General features: G+C 40.2%; 1 protein-coding gene across 4 annotated transcripts in view; it reads right to left on the reverse strand.

Annotated features, from left to right (window-relative positions):
- Positions 1 to 10,562: 10,562 nt before the first annotated feature.
- The window catches only part of TPGS2 (tubulin polyglutamylase complex subunit 2), a 54,990-nt gene continuing 48,368 nt past the window's right edge, over positions 10,563 to 17,184 (reverse strand). Inside the window, exons 5-7 of one of the 4 annotated variants that reach the window (XM_027127791.1) lie at positions 14,949 to 15,062; positions 13,018 to 13,178; positions 11,316 to 11,714 (exon numbers count right to left, since the gene is read on the reverse strand). In XM_027127791.1, the coding sequence (XP_026983592.1) occupies positions 11,484 to 11,714; positions 13,018 to 13,178; positions 14,949 to 15,062 (506 nt within the window). In that variant the 3' untranslated portion in view covers positions 11,316 to 11,483. Of the gene's footprint in view, positions 11,715 to 13,017; positions 13,179 to 13,208; positions 13,575 to 14,948; positions 15,063 to 15,563; positions 15,700 to 17,184 lie in introns of those variants that run through there. The other 3 variants (XM_027127790.1, XM_027127792.1, XM_027127793.1) reach the window with 3 other exon arrangements.

Consider the following 17,184-nt stretch of genomic DNA (forward strand, 5'->3'; position numbering starts at 1 on the left):
AAAAAAATACTTTTTTTCTGTTTCTTTAATTTTGCATCTATATGAGAGGATGGATGTTCACTAAACTTACTGTGTAATCATTTCATGATGTATGTAAGTCAAATCATTAGGCTGTATACTTTAAACATACACAGGGCTATATGTCAATTATATCTAAATAAAACTGGAAGAAAATAAAGATATTCCACAGAGGATTGGCGCAGCACATTAAAGGTATGGCATTAAATCCACCACGAGGTAAGTAGGACACCTTCTGTTCCTCTGTGAGCGGCAGGCTTTCTTGGACTGCGATAGGTCACTGCAGTACTTGGACTATTCAGTTGGCCTAGCTAAGCAGAGGCCTTGGCTATTGCTCTTTCAGAAAACAGACCAGAAGTCTCATTTTCCTTCAGAGAGACTCTGCCTAGAAATGCTTTTTAACCCTGTGCTGCTTTCTGGGAGGGGGGTTCCACAGGGTGACAGCCAGACACTTCTGGGCACGGCAGTGGGCTAGGAGACAGAAGCAGTCACCCCTTCCAAAAAACATTTGAATTGAGTACCCAATGGAAAAATTATATTTTTGTAAACCCCAAGTTTCAAATAAGAATCTAAAATGTTGCTATACAGAAAGAGATGGATGCCTGGGCAAGCTTTTGTAGCTGTTCTATCCAGCCTCAGAAAAAAATGGTGTCCTTGATGGTATGCTGATTTAGGTCATTTTGACTGGAGCTCAGCACACAGCAGCTGGTGGTAGACCTGGCTACAGAATTAGAGGAATTCAACCAACATCAGAGCGCTTCTTGGCTCAGAACATTAGGCCTAAGATTGGAAGTGACAAGGGAATAAAGGAGTCCATTCCCAGTGTAAACCATCCTCAGATATGCAGTCTCAGTGGAAAATGGGCTCTGATCTAGAAGCCCGTCAGTAGGTGGTATAAAAAAACAACTTGTCTATCTATGGAAGAAGAACTTGTCCTGAAATTTGTAAAGGTTATAGAAGTTTAAACAACTTCCTAAATCAACATCTGTAAATGGAAGTTCACCTTTGGGTTAAATTAAGCTTTATAAGCTTGTGTTTATAGAAGAATGTTGTAAGACTAATTTTTAAATTTGTCTGTGCTTGATTGAATTTTTCCTATTATTGATATTATAATATTGAAGGTGATTTCCCATTTTTTTAAATGGCCAAAAACATGATTTGTGAGGATGGTAATTAAGGTCACAGCAGTCTGTTTTAGAATCACATGTTTAAAGGAAAACAGTTTTTCTTATTAAGTTGTTCAACAAGCCTATATTCTAGAATCCCAACACTCTGTCTAGAACCTGCGTGGCCATGGTCTAGAGCCACCTATGGGAGCAGGTGTGCCTCAGGAACCACCAGAGACTTAAACAGAGACCCTCAAGTGCAATCTGTATCTCCGTCTCTCCCAAGGGATGACCTCATTTAAAGAAAACACAGTTTAAAAGTATAAAGTTGGGAACTGGAGCCTTGGTAAAGGTAAGCTGTTTTCCCAGAGGTTTAATCTTGCCCTTAATAGATTGTCCCTCACTGTGCAGCTTTTGCTTGAGGGACGAGGTGTCTGTGTTGGTCTTGAACTATTCTGAGGGCTGTTTGTGTCCCTGCTCTGGTTGCTCTCCGAGGTATTCTTTGCCACTCTTCATGCTGTGAAAAAAGAAAAAGGTAACTGATCTGTAGAGGAAGAGAAAGTGATTTGAGAAATGTGACTTCTTGAGCGATTACTTCTGAACTTGGGAGTGTGTTCTCAGTCAGGCCCACCTGCTTCCTGGGAGGGCAGAGGAGATGAACTGCTTTAAGATGTAGAAAATTTGCACCTTCATTTACCTCAGCTTTCCATGCTGGAGACCGTGCAGAGCCCTAGAGGCTGAGCTGCTCCCGGGCCGTTGGCTACAATGTGGGGCAAAGCCCAGAACCCACACTGGCCACTCTGCAGCCAGAGAAATGGGCCCTTTTCCAAGGTATGCAGTGGCATGCTGACTCATCCCTGGCCTTCCATGTGAGCCAGGGGTTGTAAAAATAAAGGATGAAAGGATGCTGTATCTTATAAAAGTATATTAAATCGAGTAAATGTCCCTGTTCTTTGTTGAATATAGCATGTTATGAAAGGGCTTTGCAGCAGTTATTCTGAGATTTGTTATGTAAAAACAAGGCATGCGTGGTCTAAGACAGGGCTGCCCAATAGAACTGTGATGATGGAAATGTTCTATATGTGCCCTATTCCAATACGGAAGCCACTAGACATACATGATTATGCAACACTTGAAATGTGACTAGAGAGACAAGCAGAATTTTATTTACGTTTAATGGCTACCTGTGGTTAGTCACTACTGTACAGTACTGGATATCACAGGTCTGAGAGATCACATCTTTTTATGTACTTTGTTGCTGTTTATTCATTTTACAAAAAGGAAGTTTTTATGTGAAATTGTGTATAGAATTGCTTTGGACTGCTGTTCTATCAAGAACTTAAGTACAGTGTCTAAGAAGCTAGGTCCATTGCCTGCCTACATTGTGCCCTGAGCCTTGAGAGTTCTTGTCCTCAGTGGAGAATTCTGTGATTGATGTTCACTGCCATGAGATCCGCACTCTTCTCTCCCTACACGCCCCACCTAGAGGATGCGCACTCCCCTCAGCAGAGTCCACATCAAGGCTGTATGCGTGACCCAGTGATATACGCCATGGCCAAGAACACATCTCCAACAGCTAAATCCACCCTGTAATAAAGCTTTACAAAGCATCACTTCGTTCTTGTATTGCTTTCACCATGGTCCTCACTACTGCATTTCACCCTTATCATCTGGGAGGCCTTCTCTCAATATGAGTTTATCCACGTGAGACGAATTGGTTGGATATTGGCAAACATCCAGTTAGATGGCTGCGTTTATTTGAAGTGCTGCCTCTACCAAGGTGGGTATTGGGCAAGGCCTGGGTGTTGGGTGCTATAGGAAACATAAGGATGTGTGCCCACAAACATCCCACTTCTGAAATCACAAACAGAGGGACATTGTCTGATAAAAGATTTCTGAGTCACAGCCAGTGAGTGGCAAGAGGCAGTCTGGGAGAGACTGTTTGGATGCCAAAACATTGGCATAGCAGCAACATATCACATAACAGGGTCTCCTGAGAGAGGTGGTCTCTGAGCTGCCTTGCCTCTAAAATAAAGCACTGGTTGCATTTTGAGGATTTAAAGGAACACTTAAACTAACGGCATTTTCACAACTTTTTTTCTCATTATTTGGTAGTCCGTTCTATTGGTCTATCCTGGATTTAAGTATGTGGCAGCTCCTGATTTAGCACAAAATTATGAATTAAGTTTAATCTAATATTTCGTGTGGTTTCACAATAAGCAGCATAGCTTGCACTGGTAAATTAAGGCCCCCATCTCAACTACCACTGAGGACACAGAGGAAACAAGGCAAGATGATTAAAAGTTAACTGAGTGGTACAGGCATGAAGTGCTCCCCCCTCGAGTGGGCTCTCCTTGTGAGCTCAGCTTCTCAGAAGCTTTGAGGTGGAGGTGGACTGGAGCTGGACCTTGGAAGGAAGTCGTGGCACAACTGGCTAGCACTGGCAGGTAGGAAATTATAGGTATAAAGTCACAGAAGGAGAACCCCACTGGTGTTTAGGAAGCAAAGTGAGAGGAGCAGTAGGCAGAGCCAGATGGCTCATGTAGAAAGTTAACGGCTAGAAAGAAAGGTTACAGTCGCGTTACAAAGGAAGAAGGGACTAAACTTTGAGTTCTTACCTGTGTATTTAATCTTCACAGTAACTCCATAATGAAGGCTGATGTGTTAACCAGAGAATGCTTGGTGGGAAAAACAGAATCCAGTCTGCGTTGGCTTAAGCCGAAGGAAATTAATCACAAGATTCCAATTTGGATTGGTACTCTCCCAGTGTCAGTCAACTGTAGTCAAGGAGGCAGAGTTATACTACACAAATATGGCTACCAGGGACCCTATGTATATATAAATGGCTACTGTATTGAACAGAAAAAAAGTTAAGAATACATATTGTAATCTCTAGAGCAACTGCTAAAATATAATGCACAGAAGTATAACTTAAATCAACAGGTAAGTTAAAATGGAATTATTTAAAAATTAAAATTAAAGGGATAAAGAACAGGGGTATAGATAAATATGATTGGTCATAAGCTGATAATTGTTGAAACTGGGTGATGGATACATGAGGATTCATTATACTATTCTATCTTTGTAAATGTTTAAAATTCTCCATAATATAAAGTTTTAAAAATGGATGTATTTCATACAGAAACTAAAAGGTCCCTTGGTTCTTCTGTTCCAGTCATTGTATATGCTTCACTAGATTAAAAACATTTTGAGTTCTTCTCCTGCAATGAAAGCAAAACCACCCAGGCCCATTAAGTAGAAAGTTTCAGAGTCAGTGAACATTACTGTCGTCATTGTGGTTGATTAAAAGCCCTGATGCTTGGAATCTTTCCTTGCAATTTTGATTTAGTAGGTCTGGAGTGGGATCTATGCCTCTTATTTTCTACACACAATTCCAGTGACACTGATGCATGCCCACCTTTGGGGAGCACAGGAATAACCCATATTCTGTGGATTATCCTACGCAAGCTGCCCCTTGTCATGCCTATCCTTGGCTTGGGTACTTCCCTGCTGTAGGACGCAAGCAGCATGACGATGTGGCACTTCACGCAGTCTTACCTACATCGAGGCATCGTGAAGCATCCTGCCATTTATTCTCTTTCTGTAATTCCAGCATAGAGTCTTTTTCCTGGGCAGTTGATTTATAGTAGTGCCTATTGCCATTTTAATTGCTTTAGTTTCAAAACATTAGTATCCTTGTGAGCTTTTCCCCACGTAACCCACTCAACCTATGCATTGTCTGAAGCCTTTTGCCAGGAATGCTCCCTTCCCCCTTCACCAGGGCCAGCTTCATGGGCATGTGACCTGTGACGTCACACAGAGCTCCACACTCAGAAGGCCTCACACTTGCTTTAATGCTCTCCTGTTACTGCCTTGAAATTCTTAGTTTTATCTTTGAACTTGTGTTTTGTAAGTCAAGCGTGATGAGACAAGCATACACGTGAGCAGAGGAGATATGTGCAATATGTGTGTCCACTGTTCCTTACCACCTCTTTCATTTACAGCCATCGTGATTCTCGTGAGCACAGAATTCTAGTGGGCCCACCATACATGAGAGTCCAGGGAGGTTCAGAGTTAAGTACAAGGCAAGCATGTTATGTCTACAACTGAGAAAATGGGGACACAAGGGCCCCAAAATGTCATACTTTCTATTTGAACCAGACTTGATTTGAATGCAAAAAGAAGGTAATGGCATTCTAAGAAGCATGAATGACCATGGCACCCAAACATTCCCTTTTTTACTCATGTTACTTTCCTGTATTAGCCAGCCACTTACGCTGAAATGATGACACAGAAGGAAAACATAGGGCAGCTCAAAATTTCTCTTTCAGTCCTTCCTTAGTCATCAGTAAGTTCAGAGTGTTGATAGAATGTGTACATATCAGGAAGTGAAATATCAGTTGAGCTACTTTTGCGTGTTGTTTCCACTGTTCTGATAAGAATGAAACATATATGCATATAAAAGGTATAAAGTAATAATTGTGTAATTTTTGGTGATGCTGTACATGAGTTAAATGCTCTATAGCTGCACTAAAAACTGGAATAGCACAATAGAAAGAGCAATGATAAAATTAACACTAATAATTTAAAGTTCTAATTTTTCCTAGAACAGCATCAAGTAGCAAACAGATAAAACACTGTAACAAGTTGTGAGAGAGACCACAGAAGAAAGGTAAAACAAATTAATACTTTTTTTTTTAACATCTTTATTGGACTATAATTGCTTTACAATGGTGTGTTAGTTTCTGCTGTATAACAAAGTGAATCAGCTATACATATACATATATCCCCATATCTCCTCCCTCTTGCATCTCCCTCCCACCCTCCCTATCCTAACCCTCTAGATGGTCACAAAACACCGAGCTGATCTCCCTGTGCTACGCAGCTGCTTCCCACTAGCTATCTATTTTACATTTGCTAGTGTATATATGTCCATGCCACTCTCTCACTTCGTCCCAGCTTACCCTTCCCCCTCCCTGTGTCCTCAAGTCCATGCTCTACGTCTACATCTTTATTCCTCTCCTGGTCCTAGGTTCTTCAGAACCTTTTTTTTTTTTTTTTTTTTTTAAGTTCCCTTTTTTTTGTTAGCATACGGTATTTGTTTTTCTCTTTCTGACTTACTTCACTCTGTATGACAGTCTCTAGGTCCATCCACTTCACTACAAATAACTCAATTTCGTTTCTTTTTATGGCTGAGTAATATTCCATTGTATATATGTGCCACATCCTCTTTATCCATTCATTTGTTAATGGACACTTAGGTTGCTTCCATGTCCTGGCTATTGTAAACAGAGCTGCAATGAACACTGTGGTACATGACTCTTTTTGAATTATGGTTTTCTCAGGGTATATGCCCAGTAGTGGGACTGGTGGGTCGTATGGTAGTTCTATTTTGTTTTTAAGGAACCTCCATACTGTTCTCCATAGTGGCTGTATCCATTTACATTCCCACCAACAGTGCAAGAGGGTTCCCTTTTCTCCACACCCTCTCCAGCATTTACTGTTTCTAGATTTTTTTGATGATGGCCATTCTGACTGGTGAGAGGTGATACCTCATTGTAGTTTTGATTTGCATTTCTAATGATTAGTGATGTTGAGCATCCTTTAATGTAATCAGTATATCTTCTTTGGAGAAATGTCTATTTAGGTCTTCTGCCCATTTTTGGATTGGGTTGTTTGCTTTTTGGATATTGAGCTGCATGAGCTGATTGTATATTTTGGAGATTAATCCTTTTGTCAGTTCCTTCATTTGCAAATATTTTCTCCCATTCTGAGTGCTGTCTTTTCGTCTTGTTTATGGTTTCCTTTGCTGTGCAAAAGCTTTTAAGTTTCATTAGGTCCCATTTGTTTATTTTTGTTTTTATTTCCATTTGTCTAGGAGGTGGGTCAAAAAGGATCTTACTGTTGATTTATGTCATAGAGTGTTCTGCTATGTTTTCCTCTAAGACTTTTATAGTGTCTTGCCTTACATTTAGGTCTTTAATCCATTTTGAGTTTATTTTTGTGTATGGTGTTAGGGAGTGTTCTAACTTCATTCTTTTACATGTAGCTGTCCAGTTTTCCCAGTATCACTTATTGAAGAGGCTGTCTTTCCTCCATTGTATATTCTTGCCTCCTTTATCAAAGATAAGGTGACCATATGTGCATGGGTTTATCTCTGGGCTTCTATCCTGTTCCATTGATCTATATTTCTGTTTTGGGGCCAGTACCATACTGTCTTGATTACTGTAGCTTTGTAATACAGTGTGACATCTGGGAGCCTGATTCCTCCAGCTCCGTTTTTCTTTCTCAAGATTGCTTTGGCTATTCGGGCTCTTTTGTTTTTCCATACAAATTGTGCAACTTTTTGTTCTAGTTCTGAAAATGTGAAAAATGCCATTGGTAGTTTGATAGGGATTGCATCGAATCTGTAGATTGCTTTGGGTAGTAGAGTCATTTTCACAATGTTGATTCTTCCAATCCAAGAACATGGTATATCTCTCCATCTGCTGGTATCATCTTTCTTTCATCAGTGTCCTAATAGTTTTCTGCATACAGGTCTTTTGTCTCCTTAGGTAGGTTTGTTTCTAGGTATTTTCTTTTTGTTGCAATGGTAAATGGGAATGTTTCCTTAATTTCTCTTTCAGATTTTTCATCATTAGTGTATAGGAATGCAAGGGATTTCTGTGCATTAATTTTGTATCCTGCAACTTTACCAAATTCATTGATTAGCTCTAGTAGTTTTCTGGTAGTATCTTTAGGATTCTCTATGTTTAGTATCATGTCATCTGCAAACAGTGACAGCTTTACTTCTTCTTTTCCGAGTTGGAGTCCTTTTATTTATTTTTCTTCTCTGATTGCTGTGGCTAAAACTTCCAAGACTATGTTGAATAATAGTTGTGAGTGTGGGCACCTTTGTCTTGTTCCTGATCTTAGAGGAAATGGTTTCAGTTTTTCACCATTGAGAACAATGTTCTTTGGGTTTGTCATATATGACCTTTATTATGTTGAGGTAAGTTCCCTCTATGCCTACTTTCTGGAGGGTTTTTTTTTTTTTTTTTATCGTAAATGGGTGTTGAATTTTGTCAAAAGCTTTTTCTGCATCTATTGAGATGATGGTTTTTCTCCTTCAATTTGTTAATACGGTTTATCACATTGATTAATTTGTGTATACTGAAGAATCCTTGCATTTCTGTGATAAACTGCATTTGATCATGGTGTATGATCCTTTTAATGTGCTGTTGGATTCTGTTTGCTTTATTTTGTTGAGGATTTTTGCATCTACGTTCATCAGTGATATTGGCCTGTAGTTTTCTTTCATTGTGACATCTTTGTCTGGTTTTGGTACCAGGGTGATGGTAGCCTCATAGAATGAGTTTGGGAGTGTTCCTCCCTCTGCTATATTTTGGAAGAGTTTGAAAAGGATAGGTGTTAGCTCCTCTCTAAATGTTTGATAGAATTCGCCTGTGAAGCCATCTGGTACTGGGCTTTTGTTTGCTGGAAGATTTTTAATCACAGTTCCAGTTTCAGTGCTTGTAACCGGTCTCTTTATATTTTCTATTTCTTCCTGGTTCAGTCTTGGAAGGTTGTGCTTTTCTAAGAATTTGTCCATTTCTTCCCGGTTGTCCATTTTATTGGCATATGGTTGCTTGTAGTAATCTCTTATGATCCTTTGTATTTCTGCAGTGTCAGTTGTTACTTCTCCTTTTCATTTCTAATTCTATTGATTTGAGTCTTCTCCCTTTTTTTCTTGATAAGTCTGGCTAATGGTTTATCAATTTTGTTTATCTTCTCAAAGAACCAGCTTTTAGTTTTATTGATCTTTGCTATCATTTCCTTCATTTCTTTTTCATTTATTTCTGATCTGATCTTTATGATTTCTTTCCTTCTGCTAACTTTGGGGGTTTCTTGCTCTTCTTTCTCTAACTGCTTTAAGTGTAAGGTTAGGTTGAGATTTTTCTTGTTTCTTGAGGTAGGATTGTATTGCTATAAAATTCCCTCTTAGAACTGCTTTTGCTGCATTCCATAGGTTTTGGGTCGTTGTGTTTTCATTGTCATTTGTTTCTCGGTATTTTTTGATTTTCTCTTTGATTTCTTCAGTGATCTCTTGGTTATTTAGTGGTGTATTTTTTAGCCTCCATGTATTTTTATTTTTTACAGATTTTTTCCTATAATTGATATCTAGTCTCATAGCGTTGTGGTCAGGAAAGATACTTGATATGATTTCAATTTTCTTAAATTTACCAAGGTTTTTTTTGTGACCCAAGATATTTATCCTGGAGAATGTTCCACAAGAACTTGAGAAGAAAGTGTATTCAGTTGATTTTGGATGCAATGTCCTATATATATCAATTAAGTCCATCTTGTTTAATGTGTCATTTAAAGCTTGTGTTTCCTTATTTATATTTTCATTTTGGATTATCTGTCCATTGGTGAAAGTGGGGTGTTAAAGTCCCCTACTGTTATTGTGTTAATATCGATTTCCCCTTTTATGGCTGTTAGCAGTTTCCTTATGTATTGAGGTGCTCCTATATTGGGTGCATAAATATTTACAATTGTTATATCTTCTTCTTGGATTTATCCCTTGATCATTATGTAGTGGCTTTGTCTCTTGTAATAGTCTTTATTTTAAAGTCTATTTTGTCTAATATTAGAATTGCTACTCCATATTAGTACTTTTTTTTTTTTTTTTTTGCCATACGCGGGCCTCTCGTTGTGGCCTCTCCCATTGCGGAGCACAGGCTCCGGATGTGCAGGCTCAGCGGCCATGGCTCATGGGCCCAGCCACTCTGCGGCATGTGGGATCTTCCCAGACCCGTGTCCCCTGCATCAGCAGGTGAACTCTCATGCGCCACCAAGGAAGTCCAGTACTTTTAATGGTAGCTTATCTGAGTTTTGGAGAAAAGGCCCCACATTTTCATTCTGCACTGGGTCCTATATATTGGGTAGCTATTCCCGCTCTTGAGTGCTCTGCTCCTCCTGAGGCAGGTCTCAAATCTTTCCTTGTTGGAACCCCCTTCTGTCTACAGCCCTTTGGGGATTCCACCTGATTGTCACTGATTTGAAGGCCGCCGCTGTTTCGTGGCTCCTCTGCTGCTTCATTTATGAAATCCAGAGCTGGACCAGGACTTAAGAAATAATTCAGGGGCTCCATGATCTCTAGAGGAAGGATACCTGCCACAGTGGAAGATGACACAACTTCTCAATCCCCTTCTAACCCTGACTTGGGGAAGCAGCCAAATGCTGGAATCTCTTATCTGTCACTGCTGGTTCTCTCTTTGATGAGTTTTGGCAGAAAAATGCTTCTGGAAGACTAAACCTCAGCTATTATCCTTGACAACTTGGTTCCTCTCTATTCTTTTCTGCTACCCAATGAATTGTTAAGCAATTGTGAGTAGGTAGAGCAGGTGGAGGCTCTTGTCAACAGTGACTGATCTCATCAAAACTCTGCATGAAGAGTCCTGGCAAAGCAATGCTTGGGAGATTTATTTTGTTTTGGTTTTAATGGCACAGCAGAATCACCTCTTCTTTTAAAAACAAGTGAAAAAGATAATTTTGGCAAATGTGCAAATATCACATCACAAAACTGGAAAAAAGAAGCTTTATAGGAAACCGATGAAGATGAGAAACTACAGGAAACTGAAAATGAGCAACGCAAGATCTTTGTGGTGAAGGATATAAAGAACATAAAAATGTATATTCAAGGTTTTTCATGGAACATTATAACCCATCAAATTAAGGTATCAATATTCTCTAACAAAATTAACTGACCTGAGGAAGGATAATGCAAAAGTATTCTAATGCGGTGCTGCCCAATAGAACTTTCTGTGATGATAGAAATGTTTGTTTGATCATCTCTGTGCTAATACAGAATCCACTAGCCATATGAATACTCCCATTGTGGCTAATATAACTGAGGAACTGAATTTTTAACATGGCTTAAATTTAGCTGCTTTAAAAAGTGGCTACCAATTGAGCAGCATAGTTGTAATGCTTCATAGGTCAAAACCAGTGGTTTCTATGGGGGACTTCTCTAATTACTGCTGAGGGGGTAGGGGGTTGGAGTAGAAAGAGAAGAAAGCTCTTAACAGATCTTCTTAGTCACTTACACAGCACCTTACATTCTCCACAGCTTCCAGAATCAGTAGGTGGTACAACCTGCTGTAAGGGGTATGAGGGAAGGATTCTTGGGGAGACCTGAGTATGCTTTTCCAAGTCCTGGCTCAAGCCAATGGCAGTAAAAAAGGCCTAGGATTTTGTCACTCAGACGGGGAGGGGACTATGGTTCCACACACAGAATCTGAGGCTTGGGCCACGCCTGGGGCATCCGTGCATGGAAATCATCGCTGTGGGGCTGGCAGGGAGCTGGAGGTGGGGCGCTCATTTTCGGACAGGGTTTCCAGAGCCAGAGGAGGATTTAGAGGTGGAAAGAGGACCTGCAGGCCCTTTCTGGCCACCTGCAGGCTGAACAGACCCTTTCTTTTTGGGGATTAAGGTCTTGTTCTTGCTCTTGAACACTTTGCTGGGATCCAGCTTGTTCACAAAGGAGTCGGTCTCTTCCGTGAGTAGGTTTGTGTTGTAGGTGATGGGTTTATACATGTTGAACCATTGCTGTAAGGCAGAATTAGGAGAGAGGGTCACAATTCAAAGGAGAGGAGTATGTGTTTACGCTCTTCAGGGGAGATACAGGGGTAGAGAGCTGGGGAGATGAGGCAGAGTAAAAGACTTTAGGAAAAACTGCCTCTAAAATCTATTAGCACTTCCTTTAGGTAAAAGGGAAGACACACATTGCTTTATGGGGTCTCATAACCTTTAAACATGAGGACTAAGAATCTGAGTAAATGCACTTCCTTCTAACCTAGTATGCACTGAGCCTGGTATGCTAGATCCCAAATCATCAGGGTACAGTGTCCTAATTGTTCTGCCTCCAAACCAGCCACTGCCCATCAGGTGGACTTGGTAGCATCCTTCCCACAGGGAAGGATGCTTTCCTCTACTGGGGGAAGTTGCCTGCTCTCTTCCCTACAGGCTTTCTGGGCAGCTGAGGGCAAAGGGCATCTACATTTATTTTCATTGATCACAACCACCCACTATGTTGCCTGGATGTATGTCACTGTCATGTGACATTTGAGGAAAGTGAGGTCCACTTGATGAATACATTCATCGAGTCCCTCATTTTTTGCCACCCAGTCAAAAGTTCTTCTAGACACACCTGGTGTTCTCAAACCAGGCAGTATATCAGCATTACCTGACATCTGTATGTTTAAAATGGTGTCTGGATCTATAATATAAATGAGGCACAGCCATACTTTGAAATACTCTGTATCATTGAAAAAGACAGCTCTCTCTATATATTGATAGGGAATGAGCTTCAACATGGAGTTAAGTGAAAAGAAGGTGCAGAACAATGTGAATAGTATATCGCACTTGTGATTTAGAGAAAAGGAACCAAAAACTGTATGCATGCATGCATGCTTTCTATCCAATAAAGTATCTCAGTGAGGGCACAAGAGAAACTAACAGGGGCTCCCTGTGGGGAAGTGGATGGGGAAGCTGGAGAACCAGTGAATAACAGACTGATTTTTCACTGTTCCTGTATGCATGTACTGCCTATCCAAAATGAATGGTCAAACCTAATCTCCCCCCACCACCAACCCCTTTTCATTAGAAGTTAAAAACTCCCCAGGTGATTCTGAGGCTCAGCCAAGTTTGGGACCCATTTAACTAGATTAGTATAAAGTGAGGTTGTCCACCTAAATTGGAAGCACCTGCCTTGCTTATTGAACATACAAGCTCCTGGGCTCAACCCCAGATCTCCTGCATCAGATGAGGAAGCTGGGAATCTGCAATTTAAGCATTTCCTCAGAAGATTCTGATACATTCTAGTTTGAGATGACAGGTGGTCCCCCCTTACCTTGGCCTGTGGGCTAATGCCATAGCTGGTGAAAGCATACTGCCACTGGGGCAGGCCCAGGTGGGTGATAAGCAGGCGATAATAGGCAGTAAAGGTATCTGTGAGAAAATGCCAGTATAATGCTCTGTCCAGGAACCAGATCTCAGTGTCCTGTGCTAATGCTGAAATAGCAGACAAAGGACATAAAGGAAGGGATGGTTTAACACTTCTTTCCTTTTATCTATAAAGTCAACATCTACTCATGGTTAAAACAAATTTCAATAGTAGAAGGAATGTAAACTATAAGTAAAAGTTCCCTTTTTTCCCTTCAACCTCCCAGTTCTGTTCTCCAGTGGCCACTGTTACTGGCTTCTTTATATTCTTTTACAAATTCTTGATCAGTCAGTCGACTGATCTATCTGCTGGGCTTTGGCCATCTGTGCATTCAGGCTATCTAAGCAGCACTCCTTTCTTGTGCGGACTCAACACTCCCCCTCCCCCAATAGGTACATACTGTGGTCTCAGGCTTCCTGATGGAGAGGCACTCTGTCTGAACAGTTCTGGCTTTCTCAGGAGGTCTGTCAGGAATTAGAAGTGCTGTGAGAAACCACCATGGAGGAGCCCAGACCAGCTTCCTCTCCTGAGACTCCTGCCTGTGCAGCTGTGTGATGTGCTGGTTGAGCTGAGGCAGGCACTATTGTACCAGCTCCTGCCTCACGCTTGCTTCTGACCGTCCATTCTTAGTACTCCTAGTTCATCTCCTAGGCCTCTCCTATTTCATCTCCTGTCTAATGGCTGTAACGTCTCCCTAAGTGGCCTCCATCCTCCAGTACCTTCCACTTCCATTTCTGCTTGTGGTCACATTTTCATTTGAATCCTGCCATACTTCTGCTAAATAACCTTGACTCCCCACCTACTTCCACGTAACATCCAAACCCCTTCACCTGGCTTTCAAAACTCCACATGAAAGGGAATCACAGGGCTTCTGGTGTCATCTCCTCCTCATCCACAAGATGAACCACGTGGCCAATGAACTGGAATTGTCATTCCCCCCAAATCATGTGCATTCTCTCATGGCATAGCTTTTACCCATATCCCTTTGCTTGGATGCCCCCTTTTGCCCCACACCCCACACCCCCCATATCTCATTCAGACCTATACTTCAAGATGCAGCTCATTAGTTGCGGCTCACTGGCTCCTTAGTTGTGGCACACGAGCTCTTTAGTTGTGGCCCCACATGCTGCAACTAAGACCCGGTGCAACCAAATAGATAAATAAATAAATTTTTTTTTTTAAAAAAAAGATGCAGCTCAAAGGCTACTTCACAAAGACTCCTCCAGCTGGAGATGACCTCTCCTTTCCCCCAGAGGTAAACCCTGGTGTGTCTTCTCACCCTTTGCAGGCAGAAAGCTACTTGAAGAGGGCTGGACATTGTCCAACTCTGTAGTTCCTAGGGACTGAACTGCTGTTAGGGGGCCAGGTGGTGCCCACTGCTCAAGAAGCCAGAGCCTTCTTCTCTTGATTTCCCATCTGGGATCTTAGTTTGAGGTCTAGTAATTCAGATTTTTATTGCTGTTAATTGGCCTACATAAATACGTGTAAAAGAAAGACAGTGTTTTTCCTGGATGCTTTTCTAATGCATGAGCCTGCTGGAGGAGTTATAAACAGAATGACTATTTCTTTTAGCATTTATTCACTTATTATCCTAATCTTATTATTTTGCAGTAACTCACAAGTGACACAAATGACAATAGCTTAAAAAGACTCTAGTAATTGGCCTGGAGGGGGATGCTCGGAGAGGACCAAGGGGTTTTCTGGGTCTTGGCATCTACAAGAGACCCAGCAGCACCTCAGGAGGTCAGGGAAGAACATGCCTTTTGTGTGATGGCTGGAGAGCAAGGTCAGCCAAGGCCATTCCCAAGCTACAGGACCATGCCTGCCATGATTCTTACCTGGTTTCCCTCTTTTGTAGACAAGGCAAACCTTCCCATTTCCGTTGCAAGGATCCAGCTCAAATATTACACTGCGAGAATCAAAGTGAGGCTTCTCTGGCTGGTTCTCACTAGCTGCAAACCCAGAAGTTAATGGTAATGTTCAAACACACTCAGCTCAAACATACTTATTCATCCAGCTTTGCTTGGATGAAAAAAAACAGAGGGAAAAAAAGCCTTATCTCAAACATATTCTTAACTATTATTTTCAAATGTGGACCAAATGTATTCTATACTCTAAATGTCCTGGGTCTTATTCATGGTCTAAGCCTCTGTCTGGGCTCCCCTACCACCAACAGAGTGTCATGGAATCTGGGGAAGGGGGCATGAGGACAGCAAACTGAACTTCTTGGGAGTGGGACTACATAAGTTAGAGTAACCTGAACAACTTTTTTCTTTTTCCCCAGATACATGGTTTCCCCTCGTTTATAGCACTTCATGATCTTTTGATTAGAATCCTTTTTCCTCTGTGTAAAATGTATATTCGTGGCATGCTATGTTTATTTCTATTATAATTATAACATTATAATTAATGCTAAGTCTGGCTCTGTTAGAAATACCTACCTAGAAACGAAATACCATGATGTAACAGAAAAAAAGATAAATTCTTAGAAATGCAACCATCAGAAACCTTCTCTCCTGCTTCTTTCATTACATCAATTATGCAATAATGATTAGCATTAGTGACTAGGGTAGAAAGTGTTTAACAAACCTAGGAGAGATTGGATAAAACAGAGTATATAAAAATAATATTTTTGATTTACACATATATCCATACATATAATTTTACATAAATGCATAAATATTTACATTTCTAAATAAGAAGACTTTTTGTGTTTTTTTTTTGTTTCTTTCTTTAATATGGTTTTACCCTCCCCTGGCGGTTATACCTTCATATTCTTCATCTCATATGGTCCTAGGCAGACATATAGGTATACATTTAAATTTTGTGAGATCATTTACTATATAAAAATGGGATATCACACATGTTACCTGAATCTTACTTTCTATACAATAATACAATGTGGAAAGCCCTCTAAGGGTTGTAACTCTAATGCATTTTTTTTAAGGGCTGCCTGACAGTCTGTGGGAGTGGATGCACCCTAATTTATCCTGTGAGCCACCTATTGAGAGGGGGCCAATATTATTCTGCTACAAATGCTACAGTAATCATCTCTGTACCTGTCCCTTTGTTCTGGTGCTTTTGTTATATGGCTAGACACCCTGAAGTATTATAGAATGGACATTGCCAGACTGCTTTTTGAAAAGGCCTTTGTTTTTGAAAGATATTTTCATGGGGTATAGAATTCTAGGTTGACAATTTTTTCCTTTGAGTATTTTAAGTTTTTTTTAATCAAATGAATTTGCTTAAAGAATATTTTATTTTTAAATTTTTAATGTATTTATTTTTTATTCCGGTCTAACAGCATGATTTTCCTCTGATTGTTTCTTTCTTTTTATTGGAGGATAGTTGATTTACAATGTTGTGTTAGTTTCAGGTGTACAGCAAAGTGAATCAGTTATACATATATCCACTCTTTTTTAGATTCTTTTCCTATATAGGTTATTACAGAGTATTGAGTAGTTTCCTGTGCTATACAGTAGGTCCTTATTAGTTATCTATTTGATATATAGTAGTATATATATGTCAATCCCAATCTCCCCATTTATCCCTCCCCCTTCCCTGAGTATTTTATCTTGATTGAATTGTTTCCAATGAGAAATATGCTATTATCCTTATCTTTGCTCCTTTGTATGGAATTGTCTTTTTCCACTGACTGCTTTTAAGATTTTCTCTTTATCCCTGATTTTGAGCAATTTGATTATGTTTCCTAGTATTGTTTCTTCATGTTTCTTGTTCCTGGCTTGTTAAGCTTCTTAGATATGGTTTAAGTTTCCAAGTAACTGGTACAGTTTTGAGCCACTATTTCTTCAAATAGTATTTCCTGGTCCATCCCCCACTTTTCAGGGACTCCAATTATACATACATTATACCATTTGTTGTCCCTCAGTTCACTGATGATATTTTGATTAAAATAATTTTTTATTTTCTTTCTGTGTTATTTTGGATTGTCTATTGTTACGTCTTTAAGTTCTCCAGTCTTTTCTTTGGCAATATCTAAACTATTGTTAGTCCCATCCAGTGTATTTTTCATCTCAGAAACTAGTTTCATCTCTAAAAGTTAAGTTTGGATTT

This window comes from Aethalodelphis obliquidens, unplaced genomic scaffold (genome assembly GCF_003676395.1).
Source record: "Aethalodelphis obliquidens isolate GAN/ISIS:26980383/991018 unplaced genomic scaffold, ASM367639v1 scaffold32, whole genome shotgun sequence".
In the NCBI taxonomy this organism is placed as follows: Eukaryota; Metazoa; Chordata; class Mammalia; order Artiodactyla; family Delphinidae; genus Aethalodelphis; species Aethalodelphis obliquidens.